We start from the raw sequence: 21,569 nt of genomic DNA on the forward strand, positions 1-21,569 counted from the left end.
CAGGATGTTAACCCGTGTCTTCTCCAGATTACCAGTGACATCGCCACCACATTTATACTTAACAATCCTTAACCTCAGCTCCCAAATCAATTTGAAAATGTGCACTTCAAAATTCTTAAAAAAATTATTTTAATTTCTTCATGCAAATGTTTATGCTGATTAAAATGAGAGACGGCGATGGGAGTGAATGAAATACATTTTGGGGAAGCATATCTGCATCAGACACAACCAGGAGCAGAACAATCAGATGTAGAGTAAATGCTTGTCTACTCTGACCAACAAAATGCTTTTTGTTGCAATATGAATTTTCCATTTGCCGCTTGATTCTTTCAGAGTCAGACTCTCAATTTGTGGCAAATCACCGACAGTTGTTGGCATGGACTCGCTCCACACATAAACTGATTGATTCCATCGTGCTGTGTCACACAATAGGAGACTATGTTCAAATTAGGAAGACCTGAGCTATTTCTCTAACCCTTTCAGCCTCACAATCCTTGGAGATCTCTGCATTTGTCCAGTGCCGGCCTCTTAAGCATTCCCAATTTTAATCACTCCACCATTGGCTGCTGTGTTTTCGGTCGCCAAAGTCCTAAGCTCTAGTATTCGCACCCTAAACCTCGCTTTCCCCCTTTGAGGCACTTCTTAAAAATGACATCTTTCATCCTCAACTGCCCAGGAATCTCATTGTGTAGCTTAGTGTTAAATTTTATTTGATGATGTTCCTGTGAAATACTTTGGGATGTCGTCCTTTGTTCAGAAGGGTACATAAATACAAGTTGCTGCTGTTGGACAATTAATTTTTACACTGATCTGGTGAACTTGCACGAACTTTAGTCCGTGATTATGAGCAGAAAAGCTCCATCAGCTTGGCTCAAATCAAGAGAAGTAATAATGTAAAGTTCTTAATGTCTTGATCCTAAGAATGAAAAATGCATTCATCAGGAAGGACCCTGACAAGTTATTAAGCTCATTAGATATCACTTTAAGAAAGTGGTTAGCATATAGGGCTGCACGGTAGCATTGTGGATAGCACAATTGCTTCACAGCACCAGGGTCCCAGGTTCGATTCCTGCTTGGGTCACTGTCTGTGCGGAGTCTGCACATCCTCCCCGTGTGTGTGTGGGTTTCCTCCGGGTGCTCCGGTTTCCTCCCACAGTCCAAAGATGTGCAGGTTAGGTGGATTGGCCATGATAAATTGCCCTTAGTGTCCAAAATTGCCCTTAGTGTTGGGTGGGGTTACTGGGTTATGGGGATAGGGTGGAGGTGTTGACCTTGGATAGGGTGCTCTTTCCAAGAGCCAGTGCAGACTCGATGGGCCGAATGGCCTCCTTCTGCACTGTAAATTCTATGATAATCTAGATAGCCGTCAGCTGTTTTTATCTTTGTTTTGGGTACGCACCATGAGCGGGATTCTCCGATCGCCGACGCCGAAATCGCGTTTGGTGATCGGCTGGAGAATACCCGTTTACGCCGGAATTGGGGGGCAGTGTTGTTTTTGCGATGCTCCGCACCCTCAAACACACATGGCATATGGACAGCCTCAGGACGTCACCTGAGGCCCTCCCCTGATGCTCCTCCCCCGATGGGCTGAGTCCCCGATGACCTGGGACACGTGTGCTCATGCCTTTCTGGAACTTTGGGTGGAAGGCTGCTGACTGAGTCCAGCGCTGTCAGTCAGGGGGAGCCGTTCTGCAGGCAGGGGGGGTTGGGGGCACTGGTGGGGGGTGGTCTGGGGTTGACGAGGCTGGCTACAGGGGGGCAGCTTTCGGCCGGCGCCATGTTGCATGGTGTGGCCACCACAGGCCACTGCCATGAGCTTGCACGGCCCGGTCCCTGACCATTCTCTGGCCGTATTCGCAGATAAAGTCGCGTGTTTTATGCTGCACGGCTGCTAGCCCCCCATTGGACGGAGAATCAGTGCGGGGGCGGCGCCGACATTCCGTTCATAAGATCAGACCGATCGTGCGGACACAGCTGCAGGATCAGAGAATCCAGCCCATTGTGACAGGACAGTGGTGGCCCAAATGGTAGGCTGGAAAACCTATGGCAACAACTCCACCGTGACTGGTCAAGGGAGCCCCAGCAGGATTTTCTGCCCGTCTTGCAGCTCATGAGCTGCTGTCGTGGCTCCTGTCCCTTTAAGGGATGAAATCCCACCCTCATCTAAGAATTGATGGTCAATCAGAGGGTTGGCAGCTCTTCATTACCAGCAGCGCCATCACTCACTGTGGCTATTTTAGGGACTGCACCCACAGAACAGAAGCAGCATGGAGACTGCCCATGGAAGAAGGTAAGCGGTCAGAATTTTCGGGGCCAATCAGGCAGGTGGTGTGGTGGCATATTGGTGAGGGCAGCGGGGAATTGCAGCAGGGCCAACAATTAAAGAGGCCGTTAAGTGCCTCTTACGGACCTCAAATTGGTTTCTGGGCGGGAAGGCCAATCGCCACCTTCCCCACCACTAATAAAATTCCATGGCACTGGTCAGGTGACAGACATTCCTACCCCACCATCCCTCACCATTTTACAGAAACCAGCACTTATGTAACTTCCAACCCGCTCCCAAGAGGGCCATTAAATTCCACCAGTAATGTCCCTCTCCCCCTGACTGCTGCACTCCTGCCGGCCTTCCATGCATTCTGCCAAACCTGCTTTTCCAGCAGATTTGTGCCTTGCACCCGATCACCAAAGTTCCGTCCCAACGTAAGAACAGGAGGTGATTTTAATTCATTCAAGGCTTCTCTGATTTAGAAAGCTCACATTAAATCTATAAGGCCTTCGTTTTCCTTTATTCACTAATTTAAGTGGAAAAAGCAGGAATGAGTGTAAAGTGGAGAACATTGCACGAGAAAAATATAAACTCAAAATCACCAAATTCATTCATTGTGTGTGTGTGTCGGGGCTACATAATTTATCAAAAGAAAAGCACTCCACTCCCAGATTATATGTTTTTAAAAAGAAATCACACCGGTCACCTGTAATTTATTATTTGGAATATAAAGTGACGTCACATGGTTTTCAATCTTGGAGGGTTTCTCCGGTGATCCCAATCAAATCCTTGTCCAGCGGCAGTACGACTGGGAGAATCAATGCTTTAACGTTGCAGCTCTGCCTCCGGCCCGGGCTCCACTTGGGTCCCGCTGGGAATGCAAGGTTGTCAAATTCACTCTTTAGTGAATTAAATGTTGTTAATGCTAAACCTCTTCCACATACTTCAGTGTAGCATGTTTAATTAAACTGTAACTTCTTCCTCGTAACTGCTGGTTTTCTATCTCCACCAGCAGGCCAAGATAGAAGGAATAATTTACGATTCTGGAATCCCAACAGAGAAGGTGGTCTGAAAATCGCAGGCAGTGCAGGTGCGATTTTCCAATTGTAAAGTCACCCCCAGGGGCAGACAAAGCCCATAAGAAGGGCGCCATGACAACAGAAGAATCTATCACCGGCAGTCATAGCAGCACTGGGATTTCAGCTGCCATTGGTATTCTTGTCCTGATGAACATTAATTCTATATGTCGTTGAATGACAAATTCCAGGGATGGCCAAGCAACTGTTTGAAAAGCTCGTCATGACAGACATAACAATCACCACCGCCTTTCCTGATGAAAGGTTCCTGGTGGAAGGAATTGAACATGAAGAGGTTTTTGAAAACCTGAGGGCGGAAAATCCTCTGATCCCTGTTTTGGGGGCCTGTGAACGGCAGCTGATAGGCTGGCCCAAAACTGGGCCCAGTGCCTCATGCGTGGTTTACGTGCAAGGGAAAACCAGCAACAGCCCGCGCAGTTGGGGAGCCCGGGTGTCAAGCTGCTTGCCTTGTCTGCAGTGGCACCAGGGTTAAGGCCCAGGAGAGAGGTTTGCAGTGGACAACTGGTTCTAAGCTCCTTCCGGTCCTGCTGGAAGATTTTGAAAATTAAAAGCTGACAAACAAAAATTGTTGTTAGTTCATGGACACTGCTGAGACCACACTATCTGCTTCAGAATCACGAACGGCCGTTCAGTATCAGCCTCATGCTGTCCCACTTACTCAGAAGGAGAAGACAATAAAAATGGAAAAACTATGCTGATCCGAATTGCTCTTGTATACCTTAAAATGGAAAACCAGTAGAAACTGGGAAATAAGACTGGTCCAAATTGATTTTTTCTATTGGATTCTACAAGGTGATCTAAAACAAGCTTTTGGACCGTTATCTATTTAAGAGTTTGAGAGAGTAACCTCTGTTCTTGGTAGCTGTGCTTGACTCAAGGGTGATTTTCAACGATCCATGCCGACTTTGGTTCATAAATAATGCACCAACTTGTACCCTTTTTAGGCCCATAAAACGATGTTGAATTTCACACGTGTATACCAAAAAGATACTCTATAGAGGTTTTGAGAGGGCCATTAAGAGTTCAACACGAGTTTGTGGGTCAGACAAACTTAACTTATTTGCACTAATATTTACACAGCACCAGTATTTCGCTACTGTTCTTCTCGCTAGCCAGTACCTAACTGGCCGGATCGATTTATACAACAGAAAAGGTTAACGATTGCCCCGCCTCCTTATCTAGGGTGCTCATATTCCCAAGATCCAATTGTCCCTACCCAATAGCATCTGAGCAGATTGCAACAAAAGGATAGCTCTTGAGAAGGTGCTACATGGTTGGTCACAAAAAAGAAACATCTTGAAAAGGAGTGCCATATGGAATGTTATTGAAAATCGCTTATTGTCACAAGTAGGCTTCAAATGAAGTTACTGTGAAAAGCCACTAGTCGCCACATTCCGGCGCCTGTTCGGGGAGGCTGGTACAGGAATTGAACCGTGCTGCTGGCCTGCCTTGGTCTGCTTTCGGTGTGGATTTCCCCAGATGAATTTTCTCAACGTAAGAATATAATTGAGAAAATGCTACATAGCCCCAGTAAGTCCACCCTCCTATAGTCCACCTACAAGCTGTAGTTGAAGGAAAAACTATTTGGAACTGTTTTTTTATGTCAACATCTGCAGCTTGAGCTATTTATAAAATGCTCCAAGTGACCATTACAAAGTCTCATGTGAAGGAAGACTTGCATTTATATCTTACCTCTCATAATCCCAGTTGTACCAAAGCGGTGAAGTGGTGTGGCTTATTTTCATAAAACACTATGATAACTATTCAGGAAAACTATTGGCTTTAAGCTGTGTGTGTGTTTGGCGTAGTTGAATGTGCTGGCTTGATTTTTCTGCAAAACCTGCTGAAAACTACAATTTTGGTAATGTTCAGAAAAATATGGACCTACAAGGCCTTTTTTGCTACTTGCTAAAACTCCAAAGAATTCACTCTTCCCACCATCTATCCGGTAATATTTCTGAACATTATTGATGGAATGCCATTGACTTCTATTTTATTTCATTTATCTGCATTATTTGTCTCGATACTGTCACAATGCATCATTTCCGTGAAAGATCTTGGCACGCAGAAAATAAAAATATGCTTGGCTTGGAATTTGCCAAATGCGGGACTTCCAATTTATATATTCCCTCGGATCGATCTGGTGCAACAGCGCACGAGTTTATAAAAGGTCTGCAACATTCTTGGAAAGCCACGGTTTTTGGAAAAGCCCACAGGGCTTCCGCAAGTTAAGCAAAATACATGGGAGAGTGTGCTGAGACCAGAGCCCCGGCATGTCCCAGCTGAAAATGTGCTCAAAAACTATCCCAGCACCTCAAGGAACGCAATGGGACTAAATGCGGATTTGAAGAACTGTGCTGTTTTCCTCAACTAAAGTTTAAACAGAAAGAGGCAGCTTCAATCACTTTTGGTTCAATTGCCGTTTTCTCCCGAGTTAGCTTAATTTTTCGGAACAGAATTGCAAGCTGAGGCCCTGTGATAAATAATTCATTGAACGGGGGCTCATACCCGAGACTGCAAGCTGTGTCAGGCGAAATGCTGAAGATCTGACATGACAAGCGACTAACAAGTTTCTTTTAGTTTGTTGTGGAGAAAGCACAATGCGGCAAGCACGGGAGTCCAGGACGCAAATAATAAAAAAAGGGTCTCTTTCTTTCTGCGCCAGCGTTTGTTGTTAGCTAATATCCAACCAGTAACCCTCTGGTCATCTGCACTGCAGCCCCACCCCCTTCATGCTTCACACATGCCTGGTCCTTCACGCCTGTCGACGGATCAATACCAGCAATTCTTGGAGAAATACGATGTATCCATGGCAACAAAGCCACATATTCTCTGTGGAAGCCAATGAGACCAGCAGTGAAATCTCAAGAGGGTTACAAGGCAAGACATATTTAGATGTAGGAATGGCTACTCACACAAAAAAAACATTAATTTTCTTTTTGCTCTTTTGGCAGTTCAGAATGTGATGGGTCCAAACACATGACATTAAACAGAGCTTCCACTTTGCTCCTTTGAAATCACTGCGATGTTACACCAGCAGTGTATAAAATGAAGGATTATGGAACCCGGGTTCGATTCCGGCCCTGTGTCACTGACCGTGTGGAGTTTGCACATTCTCCCCGTGTCTGCGTGGGTCTCGCCCCTACAACCCAAAAAGATGCGCAGAGTAGGTAAATTGGTCACACTAAATTGCCCCTTAATTGGAAAAAAAAATGATTGGGTACTTTACATTTTTTTTTAAAATAAAAAATCTACACATTCTCCTCTCTCTGCCTCTTTTGTTCAAAGTCACAGCGCCATTGGCAGTTTTCGATAAAGGAACAGGGCAATGCGCTGAAAGTCAGCGGCCAAAACTGAGACCGGCAAGCTCCGAGAGAATGCAGGATGAGTGGAGCGTGCTGAAAGATAATCTGGCTGCCAGCGGTCCAAGCTGGGTTCGGAGGTGACCTCGGGGACCTGACATAGATTTCAAACTACACCCTTTCACTGAAAATTAAATCTCAGACGCTCCCCTGTGGGATAGATCAGGGGACTCTGTGCAGCTGCCCCCTGTCAGAGGTGGCTGCAGATTTTTGGAAACCTCTTACCTAAGTTGACAGGCTTTAGAGAGGATGAATCAAAGGTATATATTAGATATATTACATACAGACACGCACATATGTTGTCTATGTATAATGCATGAATCGGCACATATAGAGTATTTAGAAACTTGAGAAAACCAGGAATTTGCCACCTGGAAATCCCAAACGGAATGCAGAATAGATGAGTGGAAATTGGAGAACTGCAGGAAAAAAAACATTACAGGTCACCCTTTTAAATGCCGGGAGAGTTTACACATATGCATTTGAATTATGAAGCGAATGCTGTATTTGCTGAAATCTCAGAGATATAAGAATGTCAAGGAGCTCTCTGCTTCTGCAGCCGTGTAACCTCATGTCATATTTGTCACCCTACTCTTCACATTCATCTTTGAACGGCTTTCACCTGGACTTTCAGACTCCTCAAAGGCACATCTGTCGGGCACATCCTCAGATTCTTGGTGCCTTGCCAGGTCAGGGTTGCTGCTGCTGTGCATGGCCACATTGTCTGAAGCTGTTAAGCAATGGAAAAGATAAAACACTGAAACCACTCCCCACCACCCACCCCTCCCCCAAAAAAATTCAACATCTTTACCGATGAACGAGCTTAACTCTGAGGAAGGTGGATTGAAGTAGGGTCCAGGGATATGCTCTTCTAAAATGATTTCAATCAAAATCAAAGCAAATATTAATGGGCGGTGGCTTGTCCATAGTGGAAATGCAGCAGGTCGGGATTGAATTAGGAAATATGTGCCTGTGTATGGATACTAGAATCTCTACAGTGCAGAAGGAGGCCATTCGGCCTATCGAGTCTGCATCAACACTAGGAAAGAGTACCCTATCTAGGTCCCTATCTATCCCTGTAACCCAGCAACCCCACCTAACCTTTTTTTGAACACGAAGGGGCAATTTGTCGTGGCCAATTCACCCAATCTGCACATCTTTGGACTGTGGGAGGAAACCGGAGCACCTGGAGGAAACCCACGCAGATACGAGGAGAAAGTACAAACTCAGCGCAGACAGTCACCTGAGGCCGGAATTGACCCGGGTCCCTGGCGCTGTGAGGCAGCAGTGATAACCACTGTGCCACCGTGCCGCACCATGCCACAGACTACTATTGCAACTGTCTCTTTCTTTCAGAGATTAAGGGCGGGATTAACCGGCTGTTCATGCTGGCGAGACAATCCGGTTCCACGCCAGTGCGTGGGTTTCCCGCCAACGAGGGGTTCAGTCAATGGGAATTCCCGTTGGACCCATTGGTAGGGCCGGTAGATCCCGCCGGCAGGCCGCCTCCGCCTGCCCTATGGGTGGACATGGGATGGAGCTCGCCCGCCATAACGGGCTCCCCAGCGGTACGGTAGGTTCTCCGGCGGTGGGGTGGGTGAGCCATGCAAAAGACCACAGACCTCAGGGGGACCGGTGGATCCTGCCGGCGGCCAATGACAAGCGGCCCACACCGCTGGAAAACACAGCGCCCCGGGGTGGGGGTGGGGGTGTGGGGCGGCGGGAGGGAGGAGAATCCCTACCTATAAGATTTGTGATAATTTAGGAACGGTACATAAAATATTGGGACATAAAATGCGGCGAGCCGTTCAAAACACCATTAACTTCGGCAGGAACGGAAAATCCTGCGGCCAGGGAAGCCATAAAATTCTGCCCACTGTCATTGTTGCTGGAGTTTATTTACCTTTCACTTATTGCCGTGTCAACACAGGGCTATATTGTGACTGTGCCTTGGGTTATTAATTTCGCAGGCACTCATAATGGCCACATTACATCACATACACGGCGGAAATTTGATGCCGGTGTAAGATCGGATGAATTCCAATCAAAATTCAACCCAAAACTGATTGAAAATTGTATTCTGATTATGAACTGATGTGATCAAGCGCTGTGATAGGAAACAGAAGCAAAGCTTTGGCCAGATCCTTATCTTCGCAAAAAGGACGGCATTTATTTTTCATCAACAAACATAAACTATTGGAATATTTTTTTTTGCAGACCACATGGGGCATGGGTGTAAATAATTGTCCACATGCTACAAGGGGGAAGAAATTTTGATCACTTTGTGTGGTGCCCTGATAAATACATTCTTTTTGAATACAATTGAGATGTCGCTATGTACGGAAACCAGAACAATTCTATCATTCAGTTCTTTTTTCTAAAGGGAATGGGGAAGAATAAAACTGTGAGCAATCATGTGTCATGAGGTGCTTCTCCCTGTCAGCTCCAAGATGAACCATATGTGTTTTGTGGAATATTTCAGTACAGGGTTTGAGAAACAAATGTTATTTAAGAAAAAACATCTTAAGTAGTCTGCGCACTCTGGTGTTGCCATTTGTAACTCCTATTAACAGTTCGAATGACAAAATACAAATTCATGGGCTAGGGTTTTACAAGGTGGTGGTGGTCCTGTCCACTGGCTGAAAGGTCAGGGGCAATCCCATCACGGCTCGATCTAGGAGACCCAACAGGATTCTACATGCAGCAGGCAATTAACTGTTTGACACAGGTGCCCCCGGGACGAGATCACATCACCGAGAGCTCCTGCTCAATTGGAGGGCCGGCAGCTCTTCAGTCCCAGTAGTACCATCCGGAGCGATGGCCGCTGCCAGGACTGCAAGCAGCCTGGAGCAGCATAATGGGTGTCTCCACAGGAGCCCTGGTAGGTGGGATTAGGGCCATCGGGGCTTATCATGCCTTCTCTGGTGAGAGGGGTGCAGGCGGGGTACGGCGGTTGGTGAGGACACAGGGTGCGTTTCCGTGGGTGTGGCCCTTGCTGTTGGAAGAGCCCTTTGTGAGCTGCAGGATGCCTGTTCCCGTCAACCCCTAGAGCCTGCAAGGCGGCCACTGGAGTACACCTAGTGGTCTCCCCACATGGCAGAAGGTCCGCCTGCTGCTGGCAAAGTACCAGCGCTGGTGGGAAGAGGACCTTCAGTGGACCTTAATTGTCCACTTGTGTGCCTCAATTGGCTCGTGGGCAGGAGGGTCGTTCACCACCTTCCCCGCCTTGGGTACAAACCAGTGGCAGCAGGAAGTTGTCGGGCACGTCACCGTCCCCTCCCCCCCCAACCCTCCCATCCAATTTTCCAGTCACCTGCCCGCCTCCCAGCCATGCTCTGAGACCCATAAAATCCCAACCATGGTCTCAACTGACAACTGCTTTATGTTTCTTAACCAACGCACACTTTGTAACAGGCGATGCTCGACATCGGGGAAGAAAAAACTAGAAAGATCAGTTCGACCACCATCGAAGTGAGTCGGGGAACATTACTCTGTGACTACTGTGCGTTTCCGCTGCGTGTGATACCAGGCTGGCAATGGGTGCTCAACATGAAAGTGTTCCATCCCCTAGAAGAAACTACCTTGAGTGCAGTAAATCACTGCGTTGAATATATTTTTAAAAGGCAGAAGAAAAAATGCAGCACCAATAAATTACTGTCATAATCACGGAGATTAAAGGAAAACATTGCCAGCGAAATTCAACATTTTTATCAACAGCACAGGATTAATAAATTGGGTCAAAACATAAATACACAAACTATAACAAATGCAATGAAGGGCAACAGCTCCATACATCCTATTATCACAGGGATGCCAATCAAAGAGAAAGTATCTACTGTGCAGCTGAGACATATATTTCGGAAGTAAGGGAAATTGTGGCATGCAGCTATATGCTGAAATATAGAACTCGCAGCATCAATAGTGAATGGCTTCTAATGTTTACCTTGGGTAATGTGAAATACTGCCGCCTTTAAACTAGGTATACCCAGATATATCTCAAAGCTTGTAATGCTGGTAAAATATTTCGATGCACAAACATTCTATTTTGATACAAAGTGTAATGCAAAGAGGATCTAAAATGCTCGCCTTCTCATCACCTTCCATAGAGACAGACTGAATTAAATTAATTTAGTGGAGTTTGAATATTATGTCAATGGGAAAGATCTCCGTCTGTACTCCCCTTGATCCGGCTAAGAGGTCTGTTGTCCAGAGAATGTGTTGCCTGCAGCCATTTAACGCTGGGTGCCATGTTAATTGGCTCAAGGCGAGACTTCCGACCCCATTTGTAGAGGCCATCCCGCCTTAGAGAACTGCCAACCAACCGCTGAGTTGGCAGTGCCAGGTCCAAGCAATGGCCACTACTGGGACCACAGGCGGTCTCTAAAGAAGAGGAGTTCATGGAGGCCAAACTTTAGAGAGGTCAGGGGTGTCAGTGAGGGGGTGGAAGGTGGGGGGGGGGCAGGCTTCAGCAGCAAGTGGGGGGTTAAAGGGCGGGTATGAATTTGAGGAAGTGCCTCTGATGGACAGAGGCGTCCACCAAAGGAGGTCCACACCCCGACTCTTGCCCGACAGTAGCTCGCCTTGCAAAAGCTGTTGGGCATCCCACATAGGGTGGATCTCACCCTGCCATCTGTAAAACAGTAGTGGGGCAGGATGAGGCACATATGTGGCCAATAATTGGCCACGTTAGGGCCTCAATAGTTACCAAGTTAGCCAGCTGCCTGATGCTTTCCCTATAAAATGGGAGACGGGGAGGGGGCAGGTGTTAAGTTGGGGAGAAAGCCATGCACTGCATTTTACGAACCCCTCCGCCTTCAAATACATTGGTAGGGGCCCATATAAAATCCCACCCCTCTTATTTGTCACTTGTAGTGAAATTATTAGCAGGTTCTTCGTACTTGCATTTAAAACTCTCAACGATTAGAGAATGGAAGAAAGTTTCCTTAGAATTATGGATGTTAACAGTACCACTTTCTGAACCATAATAAAGACCACACCAATGTAGCCATTTTGTTGACAATATACTTGTCGTCTGTGTGTGGAAAACCGATAAAGTTTATTCATTTTAGACGGGATATACAGTTGGTAAAAATACTTTCTCCATGACAACAGTGTACATTGCGGATCAACAATGTGTTATCACCTTTCTCATTTTCCTAAATTCTGATGGCTTGTGGCTTGTTTCATGATTGTGCCTGCCGTGCAAAACCTTGCCCGTGGCATTGGATATTGAAAAGTCTCCGACTCACTGTTAGGGAACCTGTTCCCCACCACCGCCCACAAGTAGTCAGAGCATTGGGCCTCTTGGGTAAACGCAGAAAACTGATTTCTATCTGAGGGCTGTGGACCCATTAATAAAAGTACAGAACATTGATAACTGCAGAGCAAACATAATTATCAAACACCAGTTAGTAAAGAACCATCTCCATGTACAGCAAAAATTAGAAAGACACAATGCAAAGGACACAATGCGAAGGAGTAATGGGCCTTTTATTGGAAACATAAAAAAACACTTATTGAATAAAGGTGATCAAGGTGGAAAGACCACTGAAGAGAATCTGAATTTTGATTCGACGGAACAAAAAGAATATGTAATATTCTATTTATCTGTTGTAATATTCAGTGACTGCGGCAATTTGCTGCATATCACTAGATCGCTCTCAATCGGTACATGCAGTCTCTCTCTATTCTGTCATATGGGCAGACACAGATTTGCAACCAAAAATTAAAAACTTCACTTTTAAATGATCAGTTACCATTACACTGGCGCAGAAACAGAGTTTGTTTCACAAAGTTGACATTAATGGTGACAAACAACACCACGGTGAATTAAAATGAATCTACACAAGGAAAACAGTGTGCTCGATCTCTTCGGAGTCAATTTTAAATGGGATCTACCATCCCTGAGTATATTAAAATGCAGATAAACAACTAATTGAATCACTCCGGCAGTTTAAAGAAGTCATTTCAAAATAAAGTAACAGTAAATCAGAGTCTGAAAATCTGCTAATTGGGGCAATTCTTAATTAATTTTCAACCTGTGGAGACCGACCATATTCCCTGCATTAGGAGCTGCTCTGATGGTGTGAGGTTTGACGTATCGGGAGCAGGGGGTTATCTCTGGGAGCAGGCTGGAGGCTGCCAAGCTGAGAAACCTTGGTTGAGCACACAGCAGTACTCCCAATATAGATTTCACTAAGTAGGTCACAGCCAATTGATAACTGGGTGAGTCCATGATTCCAATACAGAGGATTTTCAAAAAGCCAACCCCTAATCAAACAGAAGACCTGAAACAGCAATTCTTTATGAGACCATAAGATATAGGAGCAGAATTAGGCCATTCGGCCCATCGAGTCTGCTCTGCCATTTGATCATGGCTGATATGTTCCTCTTCCCCATTCTCCTGCCTTCTCCTCATAACCTCTGATCCCTTTATTATTCAAGAAATCCCTTTATTAATGTAGAACACCAGATTTGTGCTTGTGGTGCTGTTACCTACAGGGCTACAGACCATGAGCTGGAAGATGGAATTAGACAGAATAGTTCTTTCTTAGAACATAAGAGCTAGGAGCAGGAGCAGGCAATTAATTTAGCCTTTCAAACCTGCTCCACAGTCCATTATGATTATGGCTGATCTCATCATGGTCTCAACTCCCCCATCCCACCTGTTCTCCGTAACCCTACAACCCACTACTAATTAAAAATCTGTTTAACTCCTCCTTAAATTTACTCACTGTCCCAGCATCCACCGCACTCTGGGTTAGCGAATTCCACAGATTCACGACCCTTTGGGAGAAGTAGTTCCTCCTCATCTCTGTTTTAAATTTGCTACACCTTGTCCTGGCACTATGACCTCTCGTTCCAGAATGCCCCACAAGAGGAACCATCTGCTCCACGTCTACATTATCCATATCTTTTATCATCTTGTACACCTCAATTTGTTTTCAACTCATTCTTCTAAACTCGAGAGAGTATCGGCCTAAACTGCTCAATCTTTGATTTGTAGCCATCTGGGATGGCCACTTTCAGAACACAAAATGGACACTCACAGAGACTATAGGGAATTGTGGACAATACTAAGCAACAAGCAGGCACAGAGCCTGAATGTTTATTTGGAAGGCAGCTTGCAGACGGAATCGAAACTCTGGGTTGATTAACATATTGATGGCCCATCTCCGAGGAACAAAGGACTAATACTCAGGTAGCCGATACTGTTACAGACATCCCGGCGCCAGTACCCCAACCGAAAGTCACAAACAAAGCAAGGCCAACGGCCACCTAGGACACGCCCAGCCATCAGGGCACCCACCCCTTTATTGGTTTAGATCGATGACAATGATCAAGAAGCTGCCCAATTAATTGGGACCAAGTTTAAGGCCCGCCTAAAAGCGCGCGAAGCCCCTCCAAGTATAAGAAGGTACCCCCACCAGAGATTCAGTCTCTTGGATTCGGCTCTCAAGCGGAGAGACCCATCCACCAGCATCACCAGAAACAAGTAAGTTCAAGGTCAACGCTCACTACCAGATGGACGACCTCAGCTCTTCTCCTGTTACCTCTTCGAACCCAACAGCCTCAGATCCGAACAATGGCCATTGTTCCTCTGACTAAGTGGGCACCCGAAGTTAAGTATAGGTGTTAGTGATAGAGATAGTTTAGTTTGTAGCATTATCGTGCATGAGTAGATATTACTGTGTGTAAATAAATAGTATTGACTTTGAACTAACTAACTGGTGTATTGGCTCTTTGATCGGTATTCGGGTTGAACCTTGTGGCGGTATCGAGAGATACCTAGTGACTCTGAAAGTATACACATAATTAGGATTAAGAAAGGCGACCATATTGACTGCTATATTTATAGCAAGTAAACAGTGCAACAGTTTCTAAGACAAAACCCTCATCTCTGGAATCAATCTAGTGAACCTCCTCTGAACTGCCTCCAATGCTACTACATCTTTCCTCAAATAAGGGGACCAAAACTGTGCACAATACTCCAAGTGCGGTCTCACCTATGCCTTGTACAATCGCAACAAGACTTCCTTACCTTTGTACCCTATTCCTTTAGCTATAAATGCCAGCATTCCATTCGCTTTCTTTATTACCTGCATGCTAGTTTGGAACGGCCCATCTGTAATCGCATTCAAGAGATGTCTACGAGAAGATTTCAGTGTTCCACCAACAGGTATATTACACTGAAAACATTCCCCAACTTTGTCTTTCTTTGAAGAATCAAGCTTCCTTGAGGCCGAAGGGCTCGACTGATGTGATATATTTAGTCGGGTCTGTAAATGGGCAAGCCGCCTGACTCCCAGAAACGAGGCTGCTTAAGTGACTGTAGGCCTCTGAGGCAACAGAGGAAGGAACAGACTTTCTTTGCCGTAAATGGCCAGAGTTAACCCTGGACAAGGCTCCACCTGCACCAAGCATTTTTGCAATCTAGCATAAGTCCTTAAAGGAGCTGTGGGAAGATGCTCAAAAAAGGCCAAAGGAATTGAATTTTGTTTTTTTATATGAAGAGTATTCCTTCAGGTCCACAGCAAATCATTAACCCACTCCTTCTCGCACATAACTTTGAGGCCAGTTCATTATCATAAATATGCGCAGCATCAGCTGCCAATTTGAACGAGTGGGAAACCCTGGTGGTAAGGGTGGCAAAGTGCCATTTATAAAACACTGGCTAGGCCTCAGCTGCAGTATTGTGTCTATTTTTGGATTCCACACTGGACACCAAGCACAGAAGTGATAGCAGAGATGAGGGATTTCAGTTACGTGGATAGACCAGGGAAGCTGGGGTTTTTCTCCTTAGAGCAGGAGGATTTAATAGTTCAACAGTATGAAGGATTTTGAGACAGGAAATAAGTAGGAAATAAGTCTCCACTGACAGAAGGATTGATTAGAAAAGGTACAGATTTAAAGGAATTAGCAAAAGAGTCAGAGAGGAGATGAGAACCTTTAAAAAAATATGGCGAGTTCTGATGATCTGGACCACAATGGACGCGATTTATCCAAATGGGAACTATGTCCCATAGTGAGCGCATTTAGCCACATGGGGCAAAATTCTCCGGAAACGGCGCGATGTCCGCCACCTGGCGCCCAAATCGGCGCCAATCAGACAGGCATCGCGCCGCCCCAAAGGTGCGGAATGCTCCGCATCTTTGGGGGCCGAGCCCCAACATTGAGGGGCTAGGCCGGCGCCGGAGGAATTTCCGCCCCGCCAGCTGGCGGAAATGGCCTTTGTTGCCCCGCCAGCTGGCGCGGAAATGACATCCCCGGGCGGCGCATGCGTGGGAGCGTCAGCGGCCGCTGACAGTTTCCCACGCATGCGCAGTGGAGGGAGTCTCTTCCGCCTCCGCCATGGTGGAGACCGTGGCGGAGGCGGAAGGGAAAGAGTGCCCCCACGGCACAGGCCCGCCCGCGAATCGTTGGGCCCCGATCGTGGGCCAGGCCACCATGGGGGCACCCCCCGGGGCCAGATCGCCCCGCGCCCCCCCCAGGACCCCGGAGCCCGCCCACGCCGCCTTGTCCCGCCGTTCAAAAGGTGGTTTAATCCACGCCGGCGGGACAGGCAATTTATCGGCGGGACTTCGGCCCATCTGGGCCAGAGAATCGTGGGGGGGTGCCCGCCAACCGGCGCGGCGCGAATTCCGCCCCCACCGAATATCCGGTGCCGGAGACTTCGGCAACCGGCGGGGGCGGGATTCACGCCAGCCCCCAGCGATTCTCCGACCCGGCGGGGGTCGGAGAATGACGCCCATGGTTTCCGGCGCGCGCAGTGCCGGGAAACACAACGCTAACTAATGTGACTCAGGTTAGAAACGGGGCCTCGGCGGGGAACATTATTCCCGTTTCCTGTACTGAGGAGCTCTGCTCGCTGAAACTTTTCAGTGTAGGGAGAAATGGCGTCCGGATCTCCTGAGCCCCCATCGCGATCCCCAAACCCTATTCATTGCAAGAGAGCCCCCGGGCCCTCTCCCTCACCCCCCCACACCCGCTCAGGGCACCCCCCGCCCAATCACCGCCACACAAAAAATGCCAGCTTGGCACCTTGGCAGTGCCACGCTGACTCCCAGGTGGCATTGCCAGGATGGCACTGTCAGGGTGCAAGGCTGTCACTACCAGGGTGGCAGGTTGCCACCCTGCCCAGAGGACATGCAGCTGGGGGCCTCCAATTCCTGGGAGACCCCCACGAGTGCTGTTCCATCTGGTTCCTGTTTGTGGTGACCAGTGCTGAACGGCGCTCACCGAAGGTCTCCAAGGCGAAGGGGATAGATTGCAATGCTTTGGTTACCTCAGGGAACTGCATATTAGAGTGTGCATAGCTGATTCGCTCCAATATGCATAGTTGCCAAAAGTGATCCTGCCGACAATGGGCAGGCTTCACATCGTGACGTCTCGCGAGACCGTGTTAGATATCGCGAGGTGTGGAAAGCCACATAGATCCCGGAAGTGAGGTCTCCTGTCATTTACTGCCCAAGTTGCGCCTTGGCGTGTTGCTTTTCGGGCGCAGAGTGGCCAGTAGAACGCGCCCAATAACTGAAAGGCCGATGAAAGCAGATTTAACTGTAACGTTCGAGTAGGAATTGGATGTATAATTGAAAGGGGAAAGTTCACAGGCCAATTGAGAAAGTGCAGGGGAGTGAGATTAATTGGAGAGCTCTTTCAAACAGCTGACACCAGGAGAAGGGGTCAAATGTTCCCTTTCGGTGAGGTATTATTCTTTTAATTTTAAAAGGTTGGAAACAAGAGAAGGGCAGTTGGAGGACCGACATTCTAGGGAAAAGTAAATTTTGAAAAGACTCAAAAACCCATCAACAACATTTGGCAAGGATGAAAGGGGACGGGGTGAAGAAGTGGAAGGGATGGGGAACCTGGGGTGCAAAGGTGTCAGCCTGCCAATGACAAAGTAACTCACCATCCAAACATCTGTTTGATGTTCGACAGCACAATCGCCATCGGCCAGCAATGAAGTTCGGGATGGGTGTCCTGCAAACTTGTATACCAGGAAATAACATACAGGATATCTAGGGCCCCACATTAACATGTAATTGATGAGTCTATCTGTTAGAGGCAGGAGCTTCTGAGGCTACCATAGGGAAACAGTGCATCAAGCAAATGGAAGATACCTGTTATAACCCCCACGAGACCCATGGGAGTGACCCGATTTATCTCCCCGTATGGCTCATGGAGTATGAGCTCCCCTGCTGAGGGGCGGAGGCCCAACTGCGGGCTTCGTAATTCCCCGAGATAAAATCCGGCACAGGAAGGATGGGCCCAACTGGGCCTTGGACTGTTGCTATATTTAGGAAATAAACTACTTTTGACTCACCCTTCCGGGACTCATCATTGACTACAATAATACTCTTTACCAAGCCTGCTATTATAGTCGCAAAGACGGTAACTTGCATTTATTTGGTGCCTTTCACCACCATTGGGCGCACCAGAATTCTTTACAGCAGCTGAAGTATTTTTTGAAATTATATAGTCAATGTTGTAATGCTGTAAATGAGGGAGCCAATTAGCACACAGAACACTCCCATAAACAATAATAATATGATGATGACTGGGTAATGACCACAATTGAGAATGCACTGTGTTCTAAGAACTAAGCAGTTGAGAGGATGGATACATTAGAATCCTGTGCATCTGGATCAACGTTCTCCGAGCCATCCTCCAAAAGATGCAATGATTTCTCCCTCTCGAACATGAGAGCACAATGAGAGCATTTTGCCAGAAGGAGAACATCCCATCAGCATGGATAGAAACACCTGCTGTCTACACCTTTTCAATTTTGGCCACACGGAAATGAAAAAAATAAACTTCCACCAACCCAATACAGCTCTCACTTGATAGTGAAACAAAGCCAATCATGAAATCCATTGAAAGCTTTTAACATCCAAGTGGCTAATCTCTTATAAAAATAAACATATCAAAGACAACTAATCCTTTAATAGCTTTTTGAAGCTGTTAATCAAACTGTGAATTCAGAAACTCTGCTGAGGTTATTCCAACATTTGAAACACAGCCAAACATTCATAACAACATAATAGTAATCTATGAGGAAATGCCAACCAAGAACTCAATTGTAATTGCGCAACCAGATGTAGATACTTTTTTCTAACCTACACCAGATGGCCTGTCAATTAAAACAGTCCAGCAGAGTTTTATTACTCTTTGTGATAGTTTAAGCTTGTTTTTATTAATATTTAAAGAGCTGAGCATTCATAAAAACTTCCCATCCTGACATTTCAACGGACCTTAACCACCAATCAGGCGCATTTACGTTTATTCTATTAATTCCCATACTGCAGTTTAAGGCCCTTGTAACAGCCAAAATGGAGTCAGTTGGAACTCAGAGCTAAGATCAGACAGCCCTGCTGATTCAGGTATAGCTCATATGTGAGTCACACCACACCTCATTTCATCTCCCAGCATAAATTGTCATAAATGAGAGCCAGACTTCTGCAGCTGGGTTCCAAAGGTCGATGGAGTTTTCCCGAATACGTGAAAATCCGGTCCCAAGTTTCAAGTTCTGGGGCTGGCACAGTGGTTAGCACTGCTGCCTCATGGCACTAAGGACCCGGTTCGATCCTGGCCCTGGGTCACTGTCCGTGTGGAGTTTGCACGTTCTCCCTGGGTCTGCGTGAGTTTCACCCCCACGACCCAAAGCTGTACAAGGTAGGTGGATTGGCCACACTAAACTGCCCCATGTGGAGTTTGCGCATTCTCACTGTGTCTGCGTGAGTCTCAACCCCAAACCCATAGATGTACAATGTAGGCGGATTGGCCATGCTAAATTGTCCCTTAATTGGAAAAAAATAATTGGGTGCTCTAAATGTATGGGAAAAAAAAGTTTAAAGTTCTGATGAAGATGTTGGAGGTGAATTTTTAATTTCTCTTTTAGATTCTCTTTAATATGTTGTGGATTATCAGACCTAGTTTTAATTTAGGATTTCCAGCATTTTGTGATTTTTCTTTATGGAAGTGGCAATAAAATTCCTGTTGGGATGCTTCTGATCTCTGCTTCCCGGAAATGTAATACAGCAACCAGTTCACTTCCCTGGGGCATCAGAAATTTAATTATAAAACCTGCACTTCATAGATTAGCCAATGTCAGAGAAATGACCGTCTGAAGATCATCAAATTTTACTGCTGCAAACAAGTCGAGAATATTGACGTTATCAGCAAAGTTATTGCCGGAGTGTTTAACTTGCTCGTACCAAATTCCTTCCTTCACTATTTTAACAATCACATCAACCTTTTTTCCTTTAAAATTTGTCACAATTCTAACTGCTGTTCTAACAATGGAGAAATGAATTCACTGTCAGCGTGTTGCCCGTTCAAATGATAATATCACTGGTTGCATTTCAACTATTTCCTGACATTCTAAACAACTGTTCCAAATAATTACTCCGATCAACCAAATGTTTCCTTTTTAGTCTAAAATCTTTTCACTGAGAAATAGAAAATCGCAAAATGGCTGATAGCTACTGTGGGTGGGATTCTTTTGGCTCCGACTACCACCGGCATCTTCCAGTCCTACCAAAACCTTTGGCTGATTTGCTGCATTTACCACGGTGGGAACCACCGCGCCGGGGCGGGAAAATCCCCGGCGTGTGTTATCGTTTACTCAGCAAGTCTGAGTTGCTACGGCAACTCTTTTCCATGCATGTTGCAGTCTGGAGCTATTGGTAGTGATGGTAGAGGCTCCCGATTTCCTTTCCACCTCATGGCCGACCAGAAATCTCTCCCACTCTTACCGCCTGCTAGTGGTGCGAAATGGCTGGGTAAAATACGCTCATCTCTGTAGGGAGCTTACGCTGGCAATGCAAACCATTAATTAGGATGTGGCTGTTCAGGTGCTATTGAATTCTGTAATACACTTCTAGAATCATTTTTTAAAAATTAATTTATGGGATGTGGGCGTCGCTGGTTAGGCCAACATTTATTGCCCATCCCTAGTTGCCCTTCAGAAGGCGGTGGGGAGTTGCCTTCTTGAACCGTTGCAGTCCTTCAGGTGTAAGTACACCCCACTGTATTGTTAGGGAGGGAGTTCCAGGATTTTATCCCTGCGACAATGAAGGAACGGCGATACAGTTCCAAGTCAGGGTGGTGAGTGACTTGGTGGGGTCCCAGGTATCTGCTGCTCCAGTCCTTCTAGATGGTAGTAGTCGCGGGTTTGGAATGTGCTGCCGAAAGAACCTTGGTGAGTTCCTGCAGTGCATCTTGTAGATGGTACACATGACTGCCGTCAGTGGTGGAAGGTTTGAATGTTTGTGAAAGGAGGAAGTGGTTGCTTGGTCCAAGAAGAATAAGGTAGCCTGCCTCAACGACTAACGACCGGTGGCCCTGATGATTGTTATCATGAAATGCTTCGAGCGGCCAGTCATGAGATGGATCACTGCCAGCCTCCCAGATGGTCTAAATTAACTGCAGTTCGCCTATCACCGCAACCAGTCCACAGCAGATGCTCTTTCCCTGCCCCTACAATCAACACTCAAACACCGTGACAAAAAGGACACCCACGTGAGACTGCTGTTCATTGACTACAGCTCCGCTTTCAACACCATTATCCCGATGATACTTCTAAACAAACTGCAATCTTGGACTTGAACCCTCCCTGTGCAGCTGGATCCTTGACTTCCTCCCCAACAGACCACAATCTGTCAGGATAGGCAACAGCACATCCTCCACAACAGTCCTCACCACCAGGGCCCCGCAAGGATGTGTGCTCAGTCCTCTACTGTACTCTCTATACACTACACACACAACTGTGTGGCAAGATTTAACTCCAACTCAATCTATAAGTTTGTAGATGATACGACTGAGGTGGGCCGCATCTTAAACAAC

The 21,569-nt window shown here is 46.5% G+C and overlaps 1 protein-coding gene across 2 annotated transcripts in view; it reads right to left on the reverse strand.

Moving 5' to 3' along the window:
• Positions 1 to 21,569, reverse strand: part of LOC140387499 (WD repeat-containing protein 72-like) — a 510,520-nt gene that overhangs the window by 2,389 nt on the left and 486,562 nt on the right. Inside the window, exon 20 of one of the 2 annotated variants that reach the window (XM_072470672.1) lies at positions 7,348 to 7,455. The exons of the other annotated variant lie outside the window; for it this stretch is intronic. Coding sequence (XP_072326773.1) covers positions 7,348 to 7,455 — 108 coding nt within the window. The remainder of the gene's footprint in view (positions 1 to 7,347; positions 7,456 to 21,569) is intronic. 2 annotated transcript variants of the gene reach the window in all.

Source organism: Scyliorhinus torazame, chromosome 12, assembly GCF_047496885.1.
Source record: "Scyliorhinus torazame isolate Kashiwa2021f chromosome 12, sScyTor2.1, whole genome shotgun sequence".
Lineage (NCBI taxonomy): Eukaryota > Metazoa > Chordata > Chondrichthyes > Carcharhiniformes > Scyliorhinidae > Scyliorhinus > Scyliorhinus torazame.